General features: G+C 34.5%; 1 protein-coding gene across 2 annotated transcripts in view; it reads right to left on the reverse strand.

Annotated features, from left to right (window-relative positions):
• Window positions 1–19,990, reverse strand: part of LOC128238963 (transmembrane protein 135-like) — a 107,134-nt gene that overhangs the window by 2,486 nt on the left and 84,658 nt on the right. For both annotated transcript variants that reach the window (XM_052955331.1, XM_052955332.1), the window contains exons 7-12: window positions 11,528–11,569; window positions 6,778–7,033; window positions 4,040–4,207; window positions 2,597–2,737; window positions 1,625–1,723; window positions 585–652 (exon numbers count right to left, since the gene is read on the reverse strand). In XM_052955331.1, the coding sequence (XP_052811291.1) occupies window positions 585–652; window positions 1,625–1,723; window positions 2,597–2,737; window positions 4,040–4,207; window positions 6,778–7,033; window positions 11,528–11,569 (774 nt within the window). The remainder of the gene's footprint in view (window positions 1–584; window positions 653–1,624; window positions 1,724–2,596; window positions 2,738–4,039; window positions 4,208–6,777; window positions 7,034–11,527; window positions 11,570–19,990) is intronic.

Below are 19,990 nucleotides of genomic sequence, written 5' to 3' on the forward strand. Positions count from 1 at the left end.
CTAGGAGTGATTTCATACCTAGGAGGGATTTCATACCTAGGAGTGATTTCATACCTAGGAGGGATTTCATACCTAGGAGTGATTTCATACCTAGGAGTGATTTCATACCTAGGAGGGATTTCATACCTAGGAGGGATTTCATACCTAGGAGGGATTTCATACCTAGGAGGGATTTCATACCTAGGAGTGATTTCATACCTAGGAGTGATTTCATACCTAGGAGGGATTTCATACCTAGGAGGGATTTCATACCTAGGAGGGATTTCATACCTCGTAGTGATTTCATGCCTAGGAGTGATTTCATACCTAGGAGTGATTTCATGCCTAGGAGTGATTTTCAATAGATGAGATGGTCTGTTAAAAACGTATCCTAGGTGGCTCCAAGAAATCTTGGTAAAACTGAGCCTTGATTCATTTTCAGAGAAATTTCATTATATCTGTTACAAAGCGTACAGAAATTATGCATATCATTGACAATCATTGATATCTTCAATAGTGAAAACAAGTGATTCCTGTTCATTGAAATTTTATTTTATTCGTCACAAAGCTTACAGAAACCAAGTGAAAATGCAGTTACAACTCACTTGTTTCCTGTTACTCGCATAAGGAACTTCCAGTAGGCAGGGCGTAGATTGTGTGGTTCAAGAACAGCCTGAAATTACAAACAAATTCTACAACAGCCTAGTATTATGTGATACAAATATACTTTCAGTTAATGGCATCAATATAAAGTACATAATTTCCTAAAACATGTATAAGTTCAAAAGCAAGATTTCAACATGATATACCAATGATGAATTTGGGCTTTCCTGTGTAATGCTTTTTCTGCTTTAAATATGATGATAGAAGTTTATACAAAACATCCACTTTTCAGGGTTAAGGTAATATTTCTATCATGTAGCAATGATCAATAAGTACATTTAACATATTAAGCCCTGAAGAGCTTTGAAAGGAACACAGAGTTTTGAAATGTGCTATAAATATATATATATATATATATCACGTCTCCAACATGAATGACGCAACGCCATTGGTCCAGGACTGGTCACGCTGTGACCCAATATTTTTCCATATTGGGTCACCAATTTAATATGGTACCAAAATGGCATTTATTTTTCGTTTCCGATGAAGTAATGAAACATTTAACGATGTAAACAGGTTGTCGACATGATATATACATTAAGGGGTAAGTAGGTGACCAGATATGGGATTTACAGGGCGCAGGAAACCATATTATATTTACATTTGCCTAGTCCTTTATTTAGATAAAACATAAAACTTCATACTGTATACAAAGCAAGGAGTTATGCAAGGAGTATTAATCATATTTTTTCTTGCGTTTATGCTGTATGAACGCAGTAGTTCAAGCCAGCAAATTACCAAGAAGCGCTAGAGTGCTTCAGTGTTATTTGGTGGGGAGGTATTTCCAAATCGAAAAATATTTGTTACCCAAATCATAGTAAGCAAAGAGTATATTACTTTTTAGAGCTTAATAGTTAAGATAGCAATGATATGAGTAAAAAAAAAAACCTGCCTGGAAAATGGTTTTAAAACAGAACCAGTTAAACATTGAATAAATTAGGGGTGGTCTTAATATATAGTCTTAATTAGGAACTTTACATACAGCATGGAAGACAATAGATGTAGATATACTGTAGAGGATAATGTCAGCACACTGGATATATGGCAGCTTGCCCACTGCAATACCTTTGAAATACATCATCTGAAAATAAATATTCAGGAACGGTTATATAATCATAACAAGGAAATTTCCATACAGTATGCAAGACTAGAGATGTAGATGAAGTCGGCACACTGGATTATTATATTTTAATGAAAGACCTTTGACAAGATTGGGCAGTTTGCCTTCACAAGTTTTGTTTTATTTGATGTCCCCTGTAATCAGACTTTGTCACAAAGAAAACACCATGTACAGTTCTCAGGGTTGATAAGGTTCCATATTCCAAGACTCAAAATGGCAGATTTTGATTTTGATGTAAAGTGACGCTTAAAAGAACAATAATGTTGAAGATTGCTGTATTCCTTGCAAATTATCTGTTCTACAATTGACATGTTTTGTCAACAATTGAAGATTTAAGTCATTTTGAAACATTACAATATTCACTTTCCTAACTATGAGCCTCAAACTCAGACTTAAGACATTTGTGAAAATGGTCTCAAGATTAATCCTAAAATGATAGTTGATGTATAACAAATTAGGCATATTCCAGTTATACTTGTCAAAGCTTGGTTGTCCGGTTAGCGCAGTGGCTAGCGCACTCGCTTCTCACCTAGGCGACCCGGGTTCGATTCCCGGCTCGGGCGCATGTGAGTTTGGTTCGTGGTCACCAAGCCGGACAAGTGGGTTTTCTCCGGGTTCTCCGGTTTCCCCCATAACAAAAGACCACACTCTCGCTTAAATTCGTGCCAACGAGAGTGATTAATATAATGTTGTAATAACTTATTTCACAATCGTTGTAAAATAAATATGTTTAAACTAAACTATACTTGTCAATCCCTTGGATTATGTTTTTTAATTTGTAACATGTGACCTATAACCTATACGTACAGTGTAAAATTTATATGGAAACAGTACCTCTGCAACTTTGGAAGCTGTGTATAAGGCTATAGTTGAGCTTTTGTAGTACATCATGGACCATCCGGCCACAAAGCCAGCAACCAGTCCATGTAGACTGTCATCTCGGTCTCGTAGCCAGCGGAGAACACAGTTTAATGCCTGCAAGGTAAATACAGCGATTAAAACATCATGGACCATACAGCCACAAAGCCAACAATATAGCTATAAAGCCAGCAACCAATCCATGTAGACTGTCAACTTTGTCTTGTAGCCAGTGGGGAACATAGTTTAAAACCTGCAAGAAAAATACCGTTATCATAACATCATGGACCACCCAGCCACAGAGCCAGCAACTAGTCCATGTAGACTTTCATTTTGATTGTTTTATTGTTTTACCAGCGGAGAACATAGTTAATTGTCTGCATTTCATATTATAATATGCCTCAACTTCCATTCCTTAAATGATCGGCCTTTCAACAATTGCAATTATCATCCGATGAACGAAACATCTTTAGATATGCATGGATCGTGAATGATAGCGTATAAATATAAATGTACGTTATATTTTTTTTATCTTGTTCTCGTTTTTATTTTGTCAGCAGGCCACAAGAAACTTAAATCAACATGTTGAAAAGTGTTAATTTATGATTTATAAAAAAATATTGTTGTCATTAGCCTTTCAATTTATGTCAAAAATCAACTAAGAAGTTGTTTAATTTTTTCCACGTTGTTATGATGTCATATATCAAACTGTTTCCAATAATGGTCGGGTCGTTATATTTACAGAATGGGTGAGAAATAATGGTACTGAAAGGTTTTCTTAAATGAAATTAAGTATTTTTTAACATTTCTGGAAATAAATAATGAGCTACAGGTGTAAATATAAGTAATGAATTGCAAATTGACGTCATTTTAGGGGATATGAATGCAGTTGGGCTGGTTTAAGTGCTAAGACTCCACACAATTTAACAAGCCCAACAGCGTTCGTGTGATAATGAAATCAATCTTGCAATTCATTCTTTAAATGAACATTTCCTTAAAAGAATATGAACCCAACAAAGAGAAAATTGACAAAAAAAGACATAACTCATAACCAAAGAGGTCACCACATTTTATTAAAAGATGCGTCAGCTCTCATCCATATTTATCAATTAAGCAACAGGCATAACTTGACATAAAATCAATCCTGTGTATTGGAACTTGATAAAGATGTGGATACATGTATTCTCAAAGTGGACAGGCATACCAATTTTCCTGTCAATACTTACATCCAAGAGATTTTGAACACTGACAACCATGATAACTCCATGACTATAACAATAGCTCAAAAATCTTAAAAAACAAATGAACCGAAAATACTTCTTTTTGTAAAGTAAATGAATTTACTCATAAAGGGCTCATAAAATTATCATTTCTTTATTTACAAACACACATCAACTTTTCATTGCAAGGTACACATACCCTATAAATACCAACAAGGCTGGCCAGGAATGCTCCTAGCTGAACATTTGCTTTGTTCATGAGGGCCGATATCACAGTTTTGGGTCGCTTGAACACGCCGGGTAATGAACTCAGCAGTTTTATCACAGCCTGAACACCATATCCTATACCAAACATCCGAACAGCTCCCTAAAAGGAGAAAATAAGATGTAATCAGATAAAATATAACATAAATAAAATGAGATATACCCGTTTTATCACAGTCAGAACACCATTTGCTATACCGAATATATGAACAGTTCTCTAAAAGGAGAAAATAAGATGTTATCACATTAAATAGCACATAAATAAAATACATCTGTTTTATCACAGCCTGGACAACATAACCTACACCAAACCTATCCAAAAATTTGATAAATATCACATTAATAAAATGGCATTAAAGGTTTATCAGAGCCTTATATTTTGTTTGCATGACACAATTATCAAATATTAGCTTCAGAAGGTTGAGGTGATGTTATGGTATAGGTGTACGCCTCTCACCCAAAAGTTGGTTTTGATTAAACCTCGACTCAGTTTCACCTGGGCCAGTTATTCATAAAACATCTTCAGTCATTTCTGAACTTAAGTTGAACTACTAAGATTTTTGTAATCAAATTTAAAGAAAAGTAGAAGTGTTTTTAACATAAAAGTATATACTACACATGGTTCATTAAAATAAAGTATTTAAGATATTAGTTAATTCTATATCATATGACCAGTGTTCAATTTAGGAAAATGACATAAGAAAATGGCTTAAGATGTTATATGAATACAGGGCCTCGGTCCAGTGTTTCAATAAGGCCTAAAAAAATAAATTGTTTGGTTAGGGTTACATCCTTTTCAAAAATAGGTAGGGTAGGTAGGCTTTTTATTTTTTTTTATTTATTTTTTTTATTAGGCTTTATATAAGAATGTCATTTTCATCATTGGAGAATGGTGTTTAAGTTATCTTATATATAAGCAATTAAGGTTTTAAACTACATATTGAAAAGCAAAAAAAAAAAGAATTTTTTTTTTTTTTTTTTTTTTTTTTTAGTTTTTCATTTTTTTTTCAAACTGACCATAAAAACGTTAGGGTCGGCGCATATTCCGTAGGTAGGGTCGGGTAACCCTAACCAAATGTATTTTTTTTTTAGGCCTAACATATCTTAGTCGGAAAACCTTACAATGCTAAATTTAGAGTGCTCGGGAACACCTGTAAAGTTTTGTAAATTATACCAGTATGCAATAAATGTCTTTGCGATATTTTTTATTGAAATGCAGTTACACATAGAAAGTTACGATCTTGAGCCTTACGATTTTTATTGAAACGGGCCCATGTGTCTAAAAATAATTACTTACCCCCCTGATATAGTGGTTTTTACCCAGTTAAAGGTCCCAGTTTGAATTATTTCAGCGTTGTCAAATCAATTTATCACTTGCTTACATGTAGCTTAATAAAACATCCATGAACTTACAGCCCTTATTAAATAGTTAAGAGGAAGCCACACAATCCGGCTTTTTCTCTCCAGTATTTTGCCAAAATTTTTGGGGAAATGACGTATACCCTTAGAATTGGGACTTTTTGCACCATTTTATTTTTTATTTTTTAATAATAAATTATGGGAGATGAATATACCAAAATACTTTTAACGACCATTCATTTGAAGACTTTTATAACTCCTAACAATAATAAACTAGTGTTTTTTTAGACAGAACTTCTAATAATTTTGAGTTGAAATTTATAAAAAAAACAACAACACCCACATACTTTCAGGGATTGGGAACAAAAATGAACAGGAGCTATAGAAATTGCCCCCCTCTCCCCAAAAAACCCATCCTATATATTGTCAACACTTTTAAAATGTATTCACTAATACAAACATAGCAGTTGTTCATTACAATCTGCCCATGACAGCTCAAAGGGAGATAACAATAGTTCTCGCGTTAGAAAGGTAGAGTTGTTTCTCTTATACCTTTAGGTTTCAAGATTTAACATCTATGAAGGGAAATAAACTTTGCTACAGTTCGTATCTATTAAAGGCGCACATTATAGGTTAATGCCCCAAATTTTAATGCATTATCATGTCAACTTCATTGGACTATAATGATCAAAACAAACAAGAAATGCAAATGATACATGTACATATAAAAAAAGCCTTTATAAATATATATTATTTTTTTTAATTAATAGCATCCTGGCCACAACTCCGCAGTAAAAAAGCCCCAAAATATCACTTATATTTTTTTTCTGTACATAAATCATAATGCATTTTTTTTTTTTTGATCATATCAGTCAAATGAGTTTAACACAACAAAGCATTAAAATTAAAGAAAAAAACATTATTTTTGGCATCATCTTTAAATATTGCATAAATAATCAACTGGCATTGTCCCATTTATTGTTTCTGGGAAATTGCTGGAAATTACTCCCTGATCAAATTAACAAGAAATCGAACAAACTTGATAATCTGCTGAAGGAGTGGTTCATTATTGTAATAATTATAAGCCACCCTTGAATTACAATGTAGAGTTGTCTAGGTATGAAGATGTCCATATCTCGAGTTGGAGGTTATGAGTTCAAGGCCAACCAGAGGCGTGTTCTCACGAGATCCTGAAAATGGTCTAATTAATACTAATTTCTTCCCACGAAACAGGCGCCATCCTTGCAGTATTTATATCAGCTTATAGCTTTTTTTATAATCAAGGTAGAATAGAATGTATTAGTATGAACAAACCTGTATCACGTAGAAGGCACAAGAGTGTTTGTGTTGGCACACAGGGTGAGACGGGCGATGTTTAAGCCAGGAGACCATTGGCTCCACCGCTCTCAATAACGGGGCCACCATATTCAAGGCTGGATGGCTTCTGGTAGTAGAACGGGCTCCGGGCCCAGGTCCATTTCTGCTCATGGGGAACTCCTGTTCCGTTTCCATATCATCCTCGTCATCGTCGGATTTCTCTGGCAGTGTTTCGATTGATCCGAACACCATTCTGTGAAAAAAAATAATCATTGTGAGGATAATTAAATATATTTTGATTAAGACAATTCTTCATGTACATCTAAGGTAATAAAAGATAGAAAATAATTGCAATATACTTTTAGAAACCTGCTAACATAAAAATTTACTAGAGATTGCTTTTTTGAAAAGCACTTGTCTCCCCCATTGTGTGGTAGTAGGTGAGAAATAATCAATGATGGACATGAAACTTGTACAATATTGGACTGGAGATGAACAAACATAGGGGTCATCTACTGATGATGACCAACCTGCATACCAAGTTCCTGGGTCCAAGCTTTCTTTAGTTATAGAGCGGAAAAATGTATAATGTATGGACTGGAGACCTTTTTTTTTTCTTTCACCTGAAGGTCAGAGTGACATTGACCTACTGACCTCAAAATTGATAGGGGTCACCTACTGATGATGGCCAACCTGCATACCAAGTATAAAGTTTCTGGGTCCAAGTATGAAGTTCCTGGGTCAAAGCATTTTTTAGTTATTGAGTGGAAAAAAGTGTAATGTACAGACTGGAAACCAAAATTTTTTCTTTCATCTGAAGGTCACAGTGACACAGTGACATTGACTTACTGACCTCAAAACCAATAGGGGTTATCTACTTATCAAGACCAACTAGCAAACCAATTATGAAGTTCCTGGACCCAAGCGTTCTTAATTTATTCAACTGAAACTGTTATTTTACCTCAAGGTCAGTGGTTTCTTTCCAAAAATACAAATAATTTATACCTGTAGGTTTATTTGTATATGATAATTATTATTATCATTCTGATCTCAAGGCTGTTGAGTACAAACGGATGACAATTTGGTATTCCAGCTATTTCTTATTTAGTTTTATAAAAGATACCAAAACATTGAGTGGAGTAACGAAAAATAATTAAAACTCTCGCTTTGATATGAATTGCTAACAAGACATGAATAAATGTGGAAATGTAGAGATCATCAGAGCCAAGCAACTTAAAAATGATCATCTCTGAATATAAACCCTGACAATCACTGAAAATCTGCTTCCACACCTGGCTAAACACTTCCACATGCAATTCTTCAAGATCCCGGAATTGCAATTACAATACATATTTGATTTAATAGACTTTGCAGACAGGTTGTCAAAATATATGATGACCATGAATGAGTAAATATGACCTTGAAATAACAAGATGGAACTAGAAAAAAAGATTATGAGTAGGATGTTATGCCTTTCTCAAGGGGATTTGTATGACAGATTTATAACTTAGAGACAGGTTAATTGCCAAACACTACAGGGGATTTCTGCAGTGTCAAAAATAATTACCAAGCTACTGAAAGAAGTAGAACCAATTATCAAGCACCTAGCAGACATAGACTGCTAATTATCAAGCTGCTGTAAGAGTGGGAGCAAAAATAAGCAAGCCTCTGGATGACAAGGCAGCAGACAACTGTGCAGGCGTGACTGCTTCATTGGTTTTCAGCCAAGCAGAACAGAAACATGCTGCCATGTGCTATACTGGGGCTTGTATTCTACAAACCAGACTTTCCTGAACAAACCCTGGTGCCTCTGTTTGACTCCTCACTAATGTAGGGTAGCTAAGAAACCTTGTAATTATGAGTTTTTCCTTATATTTTTTAAATGCTTTTTAATTCAACAATGAGTGAGAGTGGTCTAGTAGTATAGGTGTCAACCTCTCAACCAAGAGGTCGTGGGTTCGATGCCCACTAGGGGGATAGTGGTCTAGTGGAATAGGTTTTCGCCTCTCACCAAAGAGGTTGATGGTTCGATACCCACTAGGGGTACTTTCTCATTGCCCCTCAAAAAAGACACAGTACTAATTATTACCCAGGAAATGGACTGGAGAGTGATTCTATAGCTATCCTCTTTCGTCGCAATCAAGCTAGAATAAATTAGTACATTCAAAATTCACCATTCTTGAGCAGAAACCAGAGTACTGTGGAAGCCATTTTGAGTTGAGAAATTTCCTCTGGTGGGGCTCAAACGCACAACCTCTTAGTAGAGATGTGGATAACTATGCTTAAGTCTCTTGGTGAAATATCAGCATTCAAAGCATCAACCTAACTAAATAGTTTGCAATTATCAGTTGTTTTTCCAACATATGAAGCAATTTTTAAATAGTACTTTTCTTCACCTGACATGACTACAAATTACATTTATTTTTTGTATTTTCGAGGTACTTTTACGTTAAGTTGGATATACAACACTAATAAAAAACTAAAACTTGCATTACCTGCCAAAATGTAGAAGAAGAAAGCCATTTCACGGCATTTGTTTAATTATGTTTTTAAGTAAATATGACACCAAAAGTGCCGAAACCTCCCCAGAATGGCTTAGCCATACATGTGATAACGTCCCGGACGTCCGGGATTGTCCCGGAAATCGTATCTCTGTCACGGAGGCACGGAGAGTGCATGTTTGTCCCGGAAAGTCATAAAAAAAAACACGAAAAAATAATAATCTCGGAATCGGAATCGATTATCTTAATTTTACCAATGTAAGTCAGCTATTTTGCCTGTCCGGGACACTGGTCGTAAAACACAGGACATGTTGACACTAATCCGTTAATTGGTACGTGTGTCGTCGAGGTCATCATCAATCACCCGATAATTGATCTATCAGCCTATTGTTGTGCTTAACGAGTGGTGGAGGGTTCTTGTTTACATATTCATTGTTTTCATATGGAATTGTTTGGTCTTATGAATGATAGCTTTTAATTGATGAATTGATATTTTGCACACATTTTACCGACAAACGAGCATGAAGGTAAGTTCAAAGAAAGTGACAAAATGAGTAAAAAAAAAAATTAAAACACGGAAAACATCCCATTCCTTTCAAATTTCAAAGTCGATACGTCGTTATACTTTAAACAACTTACGCGTCGATAAGGATTTTAGTGTTTTTAACTTTTTTTCGAACTATCGTGTGTATTTTTAGGCCGAAATAAAACTGAGGATATGGGGTTTACAGGTGGTTATATAGAGTGCTTTAATCACGTGACCATGGTAAGTCACGGGATCGCTTTATACAGCCGACTGTTGACATGTCTCTATCAAAATTATATGCATCTCCAAACGGAAAAAAGCTCATCGACTGGAAAATCTTCTTTATTGTCTGGAAAATATTGTGTCATAAATTGCAAACGTTTTAAATGTGATAAAAAAATAAATATTTTGTAACGCATGTTCTCAAAAGCGCGGGAAAACAGGTGCCCGTATAGTTGTTTATTTCCTGTTTTGATGAAACCGAAAGTAGACTGCATAATTTATCCTCCTGGTTAGCACTTCATTTAAAACCTGGGAAAATATCTGGTGGTTTTATTTTTTTTAAAAATGCAGAAAAAAACAACCATGTCAAGTAAAAAATACGTCTTGGCAGTCAAAATAGGTACATTTTCCCGACGTTAAAAACGACTAAAATAGCCCCAGATATGCTCTAGAATGCACCACGGACTTCCCCATTTAAAAACAATTTCCAGGGGGGCATGCCCCCGGACCCCCCTAGTGTGCGTTGACATTACGACGAGTGTCCCGGAATCGACCCAAGAAATTATCACATGTATGGCTTAGCAGCAGAAATACTGGAGAAAACACATTTTCACGTTTTCACGTTTCCAATTTTTCCTTCAAACTCATGCGTCAGTAACAAACCAGACAGACTTCTGCAGTTTTTTGTGTACTGGTATTTGTAAAACCTAACTTTGTGGTGATTTATTTGTCATTGTTTCAACACCATCATTTTCAGCAAAGAAGCAAGAAATCACCTTTGAAAAACTGTACATATCAATTTAGTTCTTCAAGTTATTTAGCCTCAGTACAAACATGAGATTAAAATGAAGAGGAATGGCAGAGTGATTGAAGCAAGTGCGCTGATGACAGTCAGTAAGAGTTCTAACTAACTGACTTTAATTATAATGTGTTATCACCAGGCAAGGACCAGTCATACAATGTCCTGAAGCCTTACACATAACAGCATAACTGTGATTTTAAAGCTTGAGTGTGGTACTTATTGAAGGCTGATGGGTGATTTCATTGCCTGAAATGTAGGTTATGCATGTCCACAAATAATAATAATAATAATAATAATAATAATAATAATAATAATAATAATAATAAATACAGCAGTCATTTTATAAATATACTCTTTTGCTAAAGAATATTTGTTTTTATTTCTTTTTCATTTTGATAGTTTTCACTGCCTTATAGGTGAACATTTTAGGCACAATGTACTCAGCCACAGGAATGGGTTAGTAAGTCGTGTTTATCAGAAAACAAAACAAAACATGTAATCACTATGCCACTTTTTTTCACTAGTATATTATTTCCTGCTTCTATCATATTTACCATAAGACCTTATTATGTCACCTCATAGTGTTTCAATAGTAGCTTCCCTTTGATTATCAAATGCCAAAGTAGCTTCCCTTTGAATATCAAATGCCAAAGTAGCTTTCCTTTGATTATAAAATGCCAAAGTTGTGTAACTTACTTGAACATTGACTCTGTACCGGAAGGCAGGCCATTCTGCTTTCTGAAATAAACAAGAGATGTTTGTCAAACATTATGCCCCCTGAGCGCCAAGTTGCCAGAAATATTTGGACAATTGAATGAAATATGCATGGACTGAAATGACAGCTGAAGGTCCGGGAATTGTTGAGTTATCACTCGGACAAGCTTTGGTCTTCCAACAGACCGACCGACATGTGCAAAGCAATTATATAACCCCTCTGCTTCGAAGGGGGGCATACTTAAACTAGATGTTCACTGAAAACTGATACTTCAACTCATGCATTTAGTGACATATAAATTTCTACTGTCTACTATATAAGAAAATAAAATATGGACAATCAGAAAACCTTTTTTCAGCTTACAGTCACACTGACCTTGACCTTTGACCCACTGACCTCAAAATCAATAGGGTTCATCTGCTGGTCATGACCAATAAGCCTACCTAGTATGAGGTCCCTGGGTCAAAGCGTTCTCAAGTTATTGATCGGAAACCGTTTTTCATGTTAAGGTCACACTGACCTTGACCTTTGACCCACTGACCTCAAAATCAATAGGGTTCATCTGCTGGTCATGACCAATACACCTACCAAGTATGAGGTTCCTGGGTCAAAGCGTTCTCAAGTTATTGATCGGAAACCGTTTTTCATGTAAAGGTCACACTGACCTTGACCTTTGACCCACTGACCTCAAAATCAATAGGGTTCATCTGCTGGTGATGACCAATACACATACCAAGTATGAGGTCCCTCGGTCAAAGCGTTCTCAAGTTATTGATCGGAAACCGTTTTTCATGTAAAGGTCACACTGACCTTGACCTTTGACCCACTGACCTCAAAATCAATAGGGTTCATCTGCTGGTGATGACCAATACACATACCAAGTATGAGGTCCCTCGGTCAAAGCGTTCTCAAGTTATTGATCGGAAACCATTTGGTATTCCGACCGACCGACAGACAGACAGACAGACAGACAGACAGACAGACAGACCGACCGACATGTGCAAAACAATATACCCCACTTTTTTCAAAAGGGGGCATAAAAATAACGAAATAAGAAAAATTTAAAACAAGTTTCAAAACATTTCAATTTATATGAAGCTTTGAACATGTACAAAATTGTTTGAAATGACTGACTGATCATAAGATCATACTTGTTTCTTTAAGCTCCATTGTGACGAAAGTTGCTAAGCTTTTAGAATTATGCTCAAGTCTGTTTCCTGGGTAGAAACCAGTACTGGGGTCCATTTTGAGAGGCCATAGAAAGCCTTCCTGGTTTAGAATGAACCCAGAACCTCTTGGATGAGAGACAGACACTTGTAGGGAAAATTACACCAATTCAGAAGTAACTTTACAGTACTGATCAGAGTTGTAATTATGCTGTTTTTCTTTCTTTTTTATATACTATTATCTGCTATACACCAAAACAAAAATGGTGATCTTAGCTTGATCCTGTTTTAAGGAATTAGAGATTTTTTGAGAAATAGAGGTCTGATCATAATCATGTCATACCACTGTAATTAAATTTTCACTCAATATAATCATTCATATTAACCACAAACACAATTATAATCATGCTGCAATGATTATGCAGAACTTTTGTGGCAAGGTGCGCAACTCCAGTCAAAGCATTGCCATTCGGTTATAATTCAATGTTCATTCAATAATATAATTATTCACATGAACACAATGACTATGCACACTATGTGAGGCAAGGTCCACAACTCTAGCCATAATTATCTGAGTTATGCCCCAACTGGGAGGACCAGTGGAAGCTATGAAATTAGGTGCTCTTGTAACATCACTGGTAGAAAACATTGTATTTAACATCCACTGAACACTGTTCCAACTCCCACAAAGATTCGTTGGCTGTGATCTAGAGCAACTTTTTTAGCTGCCCAAGTCAGATTATTATAGAATTTCAAAATATGATCAATGCTGGGATCCTTGCTATTAAACTGTGGACAGTTCTGAGATGATTGAGGAATTGCAGTGTCAGAAATACAATTCATGTTGTTGTTTTCGTGTCTTATCAAAGTAGAAGTTTTAAAGACAGTGGCCACTTAATTTATTTTTTATTTATAATGATTTATAGAGTACTTTAAATTGTTTATTTTTTTATACATAATGTTGGTTTTATAAAGTGAAATGGAGACAGTATGTTACACAGTTTCAACATATCACTCTTCTATGAAACAGACCATAAACATCACATTGCATAATTCATTTTTACCACACAAAAAATATATGGCAAAAACCATCTGCGTTACCTGTAAACAATATATTCAGGCCGATGACATCTGACAGAGAAAAATGACTGTTCACAATGTTAATGACCATATATAAGAGTTAAACAAAGTTATGTCACCAAGTAAATATGTTTGTTTCGGCAAATTTATTATAATTTTTGCATCACACACAAAGCCTTGTAATTTAATCTGCATTATAAAACGTCACCTTTATTTTATGGCATATCAGATACATAATTTGAAAAATGAGTGTTTATTGTGATAAAAACTCTTAGTCTCATGACAGCAATGCAGCTGTTTTTTGAGTTTGGTGCAAATGTGACTTATAACTGGTACCGCTACTATGAAATAGTGTTTATTTTTGGTATTCTAATAATTAAATCGGCAGGCCATGGTCAAAATCCTGTGCTCACTTAATTGTTTAGGAGATCAAAAATAAATTCAAACTTTCTTAGTGTTTAGCGTTCAATGCCTCTATACTAACCAGCACACATTAGTGAGCTTTTGAATAAACCATTAATGAAAACCAATTAATGAGTAATTTTTACATTTGGTGGCTGTTTTCAACTAGAGGTTACACACTACCATTGTCATTTCCTCTTTAATTCAATGTGAAATGATTATTTTCAGACAACATTTAAAGGCATTTAGAGCTAAAGCAGACTATGATAGACATCTTATATTCTTAAAGTACAAGCTTTAAATTACCTTTTAAGCCAATAAAAAAGGGGGGTCAAGTTATTCCTAAGAAAAATCTCTCCACTTGAAAAACAAACTCTAAAAATTGCACAGTCCGCCATGACAGTTCTTCCAAAATGACCTTTCAACTATAGGGCAGCAGTTTATGCTTAAATCTCTATTCTAAATGATAAATCAAGCAATAATAGATACTCAAGCTATAAAAGTTTCAGGAATAATGATATTTTTGATTTACAGTGTATTGAGCATGTGAAAACATGTCTTATCAGTCATAAAAACATTATTTTTTTATTGAGAATTTTCCACACAACGGAAGTACATATGACGCAATGGTGACGTCATACCTAGAGATTTTGAAATGATTAAATGTGAGTCCTTCTGGTGATCCTTATGGCTGAAGAGTGAGCCTAAACACTGAAGCATTATTATGAGGTAAAAGCTTGGACAGTCTTTCATAACAAAGACGATTTAAAAGTTGGTACTAGTGGATCCAGTGTGTTGTCCACTCTTAAGGAAATGGTGGTGGGGCCTTCTGATAGTAGAAAAATAGAATCGTTTTCGGCGAAAAGGGGAAAAATACTGATAAGATGCATATATAATTTCAACTGTATGTATAACTTGTTTTCAAACTTTAAATTCAATGAACCTTAGATATAATGGTTATATTCATGAATGGCACTATATAATATTGCTACAATTGTTAGGAATATTAAAAGGTCATTGTTCCTCAAGAAAAAATCCCTCCAAAACCCCACTAGGATCCCTAATTGCCTGTATATGGTTAAAGGATATTTCTTGGAATCTTTTGTACTCAACGCTTGCATTTAAGCTTAACTAAAATAATAAAATACTGGTAGTTAAAATAGCTGTCTCATTAAGTGTTGAATGCCTCAAAAGTGCCATCCAGCTCAATGGATTATGCAATATCTAATAAATGGCTATATTCAGGAAGAGCTAATATTACAGAGAAAATATAAGACTACGCCAGACTCAATGATGGATCGATAACATCAAGTGTGGAGAAGTGTGGAGAAGTGATGATAAATGGGTCATGGGTCATGCATGCGACGCCATTTTCTTTATGGAACCAACATGCGTTGCTTGTTATTTTAAAATCCCTCTGTGACAACGTCACTGTGAATCCTGACATGACCAAATGATACTGTATATTCATATATGCAGCAATCCATAATGATTGACCTGCAGTTGTAAATGTGACCTTTGAGGTTGGAATTTGGGTCTTGCACGCAACACGCTGTCTTAATGTACCAAACACATGAGCAAATCCCTTTAATAAAACCTCCTTGATTGACAAACTTTTGCCCAGACCCTAAAACCGTACAGTCGGACAAACGCACGCACACATCTTTGGAGGCATAAACACTGAAATAATGCCTTTAAGAAAACAGAGACTAAAGGGTTTGTCTGAAAAGAGCAAAGGTATTGCCTTTAAGAAAATATGATTAAAAGTCCAAAGGGTTTGTTTGAAAAGAGTGAAGGTATTGCCATTAGGAAAACATGGTTAAAAGACCATGTACAGCTAGACCAAAGGGTTTGTCTGAAAAGAGAAAAGGTATTGCCTTTAAGAAAATATGATTAAAAGTCCAAAGGGTTTGTTTGAAAAGAGTGAAGGTATTGCCATTAAGAAAATATGATTAAAAGTCCAAAGGGTTTGTTTGAAAAGAGCAAAGGTATTGCCTTTAAGAAAATATGATTAAAAGTCCAAAGGGTTTGTTTGAAAAGAGTGAAGTTATTTCACATGACTAACTTCTGAATTATTCTTGTACATTAACATTGTTTATTATCAATACTAAATTATTAACAATCAATCATCTAAGCTTCCCTGATAACTGATATTTCACAAACATTAATCAAGACTGGCAATATGAACATTGTCATTATTTAACAACCATATTCAAACTCCAGATTATATTGTAACCATATGCCGTAATATCGAGTTCCGAGATCGTATCGAGAATTAAACGGAAGGATTATGGTTCTTTGCTTTTATTTAAGTTAATGGCAATTTGCCGCTATAAATCTTATTCATGACAGGTAATTTTCCTAGCATTGTTTACACAACGAAAATAAAAACAGCTTACAACAAATTCAGATTAATATTCAAAACTTCAAGTTTTCCGCCATCCATGAAAAAAATGGAGGACATTTATCATTTTAATTTGTTTCTAGCACAATCAAAGCCAGTCTTTTATCCAGCTTTTCTTTCAAGTGCTGTTGTTTGTTTTTTCTCTCAAACTTATTTAATAAACATTAAATTATAAATTATTTGGAATGTCTGTAACAAGTAAATTAGTGTTAAGTTTCACTGAGGCCAAGCCTAAAAAACCAAAACATTTGGCTCGGGTTACCCGGCCCTACCTATGAAATAGGCGCCGACTCTACCGTTTTTATACTCAGTTGGTAAAAGAAAAGAAAAAAAGAATGAAATAAATAAAAGAATAAAAAAAAAAAATTAAGTTTAAATTTATGCATTTAATATGAAGTTTAAAACCTTTAAAGTTTTATACAGAATATTTTTTGAACACAATTTTCCAATAATGACAATACTGTTCTTACATAAACTTTTAAGACTAATAAATAAATAAATAAATAAAAAGCCTACCTACCCTACCTGTTTTTGAAATGGTTGAAACTCTAATTTACCAATTTTTTTATTTTTTTTTGCCCAGTCAGATAACTTAAAGTCCTGTTAGTCGTGGCCATGTGCGTGATGTGAATGTGCGACTGTAATGTATATGAATATGTGATTGTATGTTTGTCACAGTGTGCACTTAAATATACAAATATTGAAAGCATAACATTGTTATTATATCCTATATAGAATTGAACATGTATGTACTGTTTGCTTTATACACAATGTGAATAAATAAATGAGAAAAAAAGGTGTGGCCACAGGATGAAAAAACAACAACATGTAACCTCTATGCCTGAGTGTTCAAACCAATCTTTTATTCAGGTTATTTTTTATAGACAAATTCCTTTCTAGTTGATTTATCCAACTCCCCTTGCAGACAGACTCATGGATTAGCTGTATTTCACCCATCATTGATTCAGATATTTGAGGCCCTAATAGCTGATTTATATAACTCCCTGTGGATAGACTCATGGATTAGCTATATATCACCCATCATTGATTCAGATATTTGAGGCCCTAACGGTTGATTTATCCAACTTCCTGTGGACAGACTCATGGATTAGCTGTAATTCATCTATCATTGATTCAGATATTTGAGGCCCTAATAGCTGATTTATATAACTCCCTGTGGATAGACTCATGGATTAGCTATATATCACCCATCATTGATTCAGATATTCGAGGCCCTTATAGTTGATTTATACAACTCCCCCTGTAGTTAGAAGAAATGAAGACAGCCTGATGGATTAGCTGTATTTAACCCATCATTGATTAAGTTAAAAGTATTGGAGGCCCTTATATAGAACAAATATTTCAGACCCTATAAATACTTGCAGTTGATTTATTCAGATATCTTTTCAATTATCAATGGTCACAGCTTGTCAATGACCTTCAAATAAGTAAATCTAAAAAAAAACAATAAGATTTTATCAGGGCCTCACAAAGAGTGCCAGAGTTATGATCATAGAACTAGTGAATACTTAAAATGATGTATCCACTGTTCATTAGATATATAAGGAAACCTAATCTCTGGGATGTTTGCCTTCAAAAGTGAAATTCCCCACCTTTAAATTTAAATAGTACACATAAAATAAGAAATTGTTTGGAATGTCTGGATATTTTTTGTATTTGGCCACATTGTGTTTTGTTTCATTATAACAATAATAGACAAAGAACCAGAATAAAATAATGCGAATTTAACAGAAAGCGTAAATTTCTACATTATTGTTTGTGTCACAAGCCTGCAGATTAATTTTTGAGGCAAAGATATGTCATTAAGTACTGACACTTTAGTTTTCCCCTCCCTGTGAATAATAGCTTTAGATACTGTCTGAAACTGCACCAACACAGTGCGAAGTGACACAAGGGATTAATTATAATTACGTAATTAATTGAAATTACGTAAAACAGATGATATCACCTTACGGAAATAACAATTCACGCTGTATGGCACATGACTATAAACATTAATTTTCACCTATACTTTAAGTATTAAATGGTTAAAAATTGTTAGTATGCACTTTTAGAAAATAAATGATTCAATGCAACACACTTGCATAACCATTTTTTGTGTTAAGTACATACTAATAAGTTACCTTTGGCTTTTAAGTGGTCTACATAATATTGTGTAAACTACCAACTAACACTGTTAATATCGAACGCTGCACCTCATTAAAATCAATCGAGGCAGATTCCTGTTTTACTAAAATAAATTAATTGGCAAATTTGAAGTTTACTGCCATCTCAGTAGACAAAATTTATGTTGACCACTTACTTCATTTATCCCCTAAAGGAAAATGATATAAAAGCTGGTACACAAAATGGATTATATAAATCTTTTACGCAGGCTTTTTACTGGAATTTCCCAAATGAAAATTCAGGTTCTCTGCTGAATTCACAGTTGTGTCAAGGGAACTAACTCCTGCTCTTTCCTTTAGTGTTATATAACCTGTAATTTTCAGCGAAATATTATCACTGACGTATAAGTTGGCCTTTTTTTTCAGATTTACAAAATAAGACACTCTTTAATCTTCCATGAAATAACAATTTAAGAAATCTTGTCAGACTTTAAAACAACTATTTCATTCCCTTCCGACCACTGTGGCAGGATAAAGTGAAATTTAATAAGCAAAGAAACCGGAAAAAGGGAAGTTTATATGTTGCTTGCATGGCAGGACAGACAGTTAAGCAATTTGTCATCATGGGTCATGTCTTCAGTATCTCAGATATTGTGGGACCACTCCTTTCCATTTGTTCGACTTTGGGAGATTTCAAAATAACTTTAAAGCTGCACTCTCACAGATTGACAATTTTGAATATTTTTTTATTTTGGATTGACAATTTTTTTTAAGGAAATGACTCGAAACCAGTGATTTAGGAAGGCTTACTTAAGATAAGGCAGATTTTCATATATGGTCGAATTTGATGTTTTATGGCTTATTTAAAGCATTACTAAAACTTTAAGAAAACTTTGGCTGTTTTTTCGAACAATCTGAGGATCTTTTCTATTGTGAATGATCTTATTTGACTTCCTTGAAGGTGTTGATGCCAAAATCAGCTGATTCTGTGACTAAAAAAATAAAATGTCAAAACAGTCAATCCGTGAGAGAGCAGCTTTTAGACAGATCACACTGTTATTACAATAAAATAGGACTTTCTCATGGATTACCTACTTTCTCTGCTTTCACTGTTTCTTTTTTGAGGCCCTATGAAGAGATCTACAAGTAGTCAATAGTGACTTGAAAAGTTTCAATTGGGGCCTCACATTAAACATGCCACAATTATGATCAAGGAACTTGTGTACGGAACATTCAAGACTATGTATGTATACAGACAAACACCAT

Source organism: Mya arenaria, chromosome 6 (genome assembly GCF_026914265.1).
Source record: "Mya arenaria isolate MELC-2E11 chromosome 6, ASM2691426v1".
In the NCBI taxonomy this organism is placed as follows: Eukaryota; Metazoa; Mollusca; class Bivalvia; order Myida; family Myidae; genus Mya; species Mya arenaria.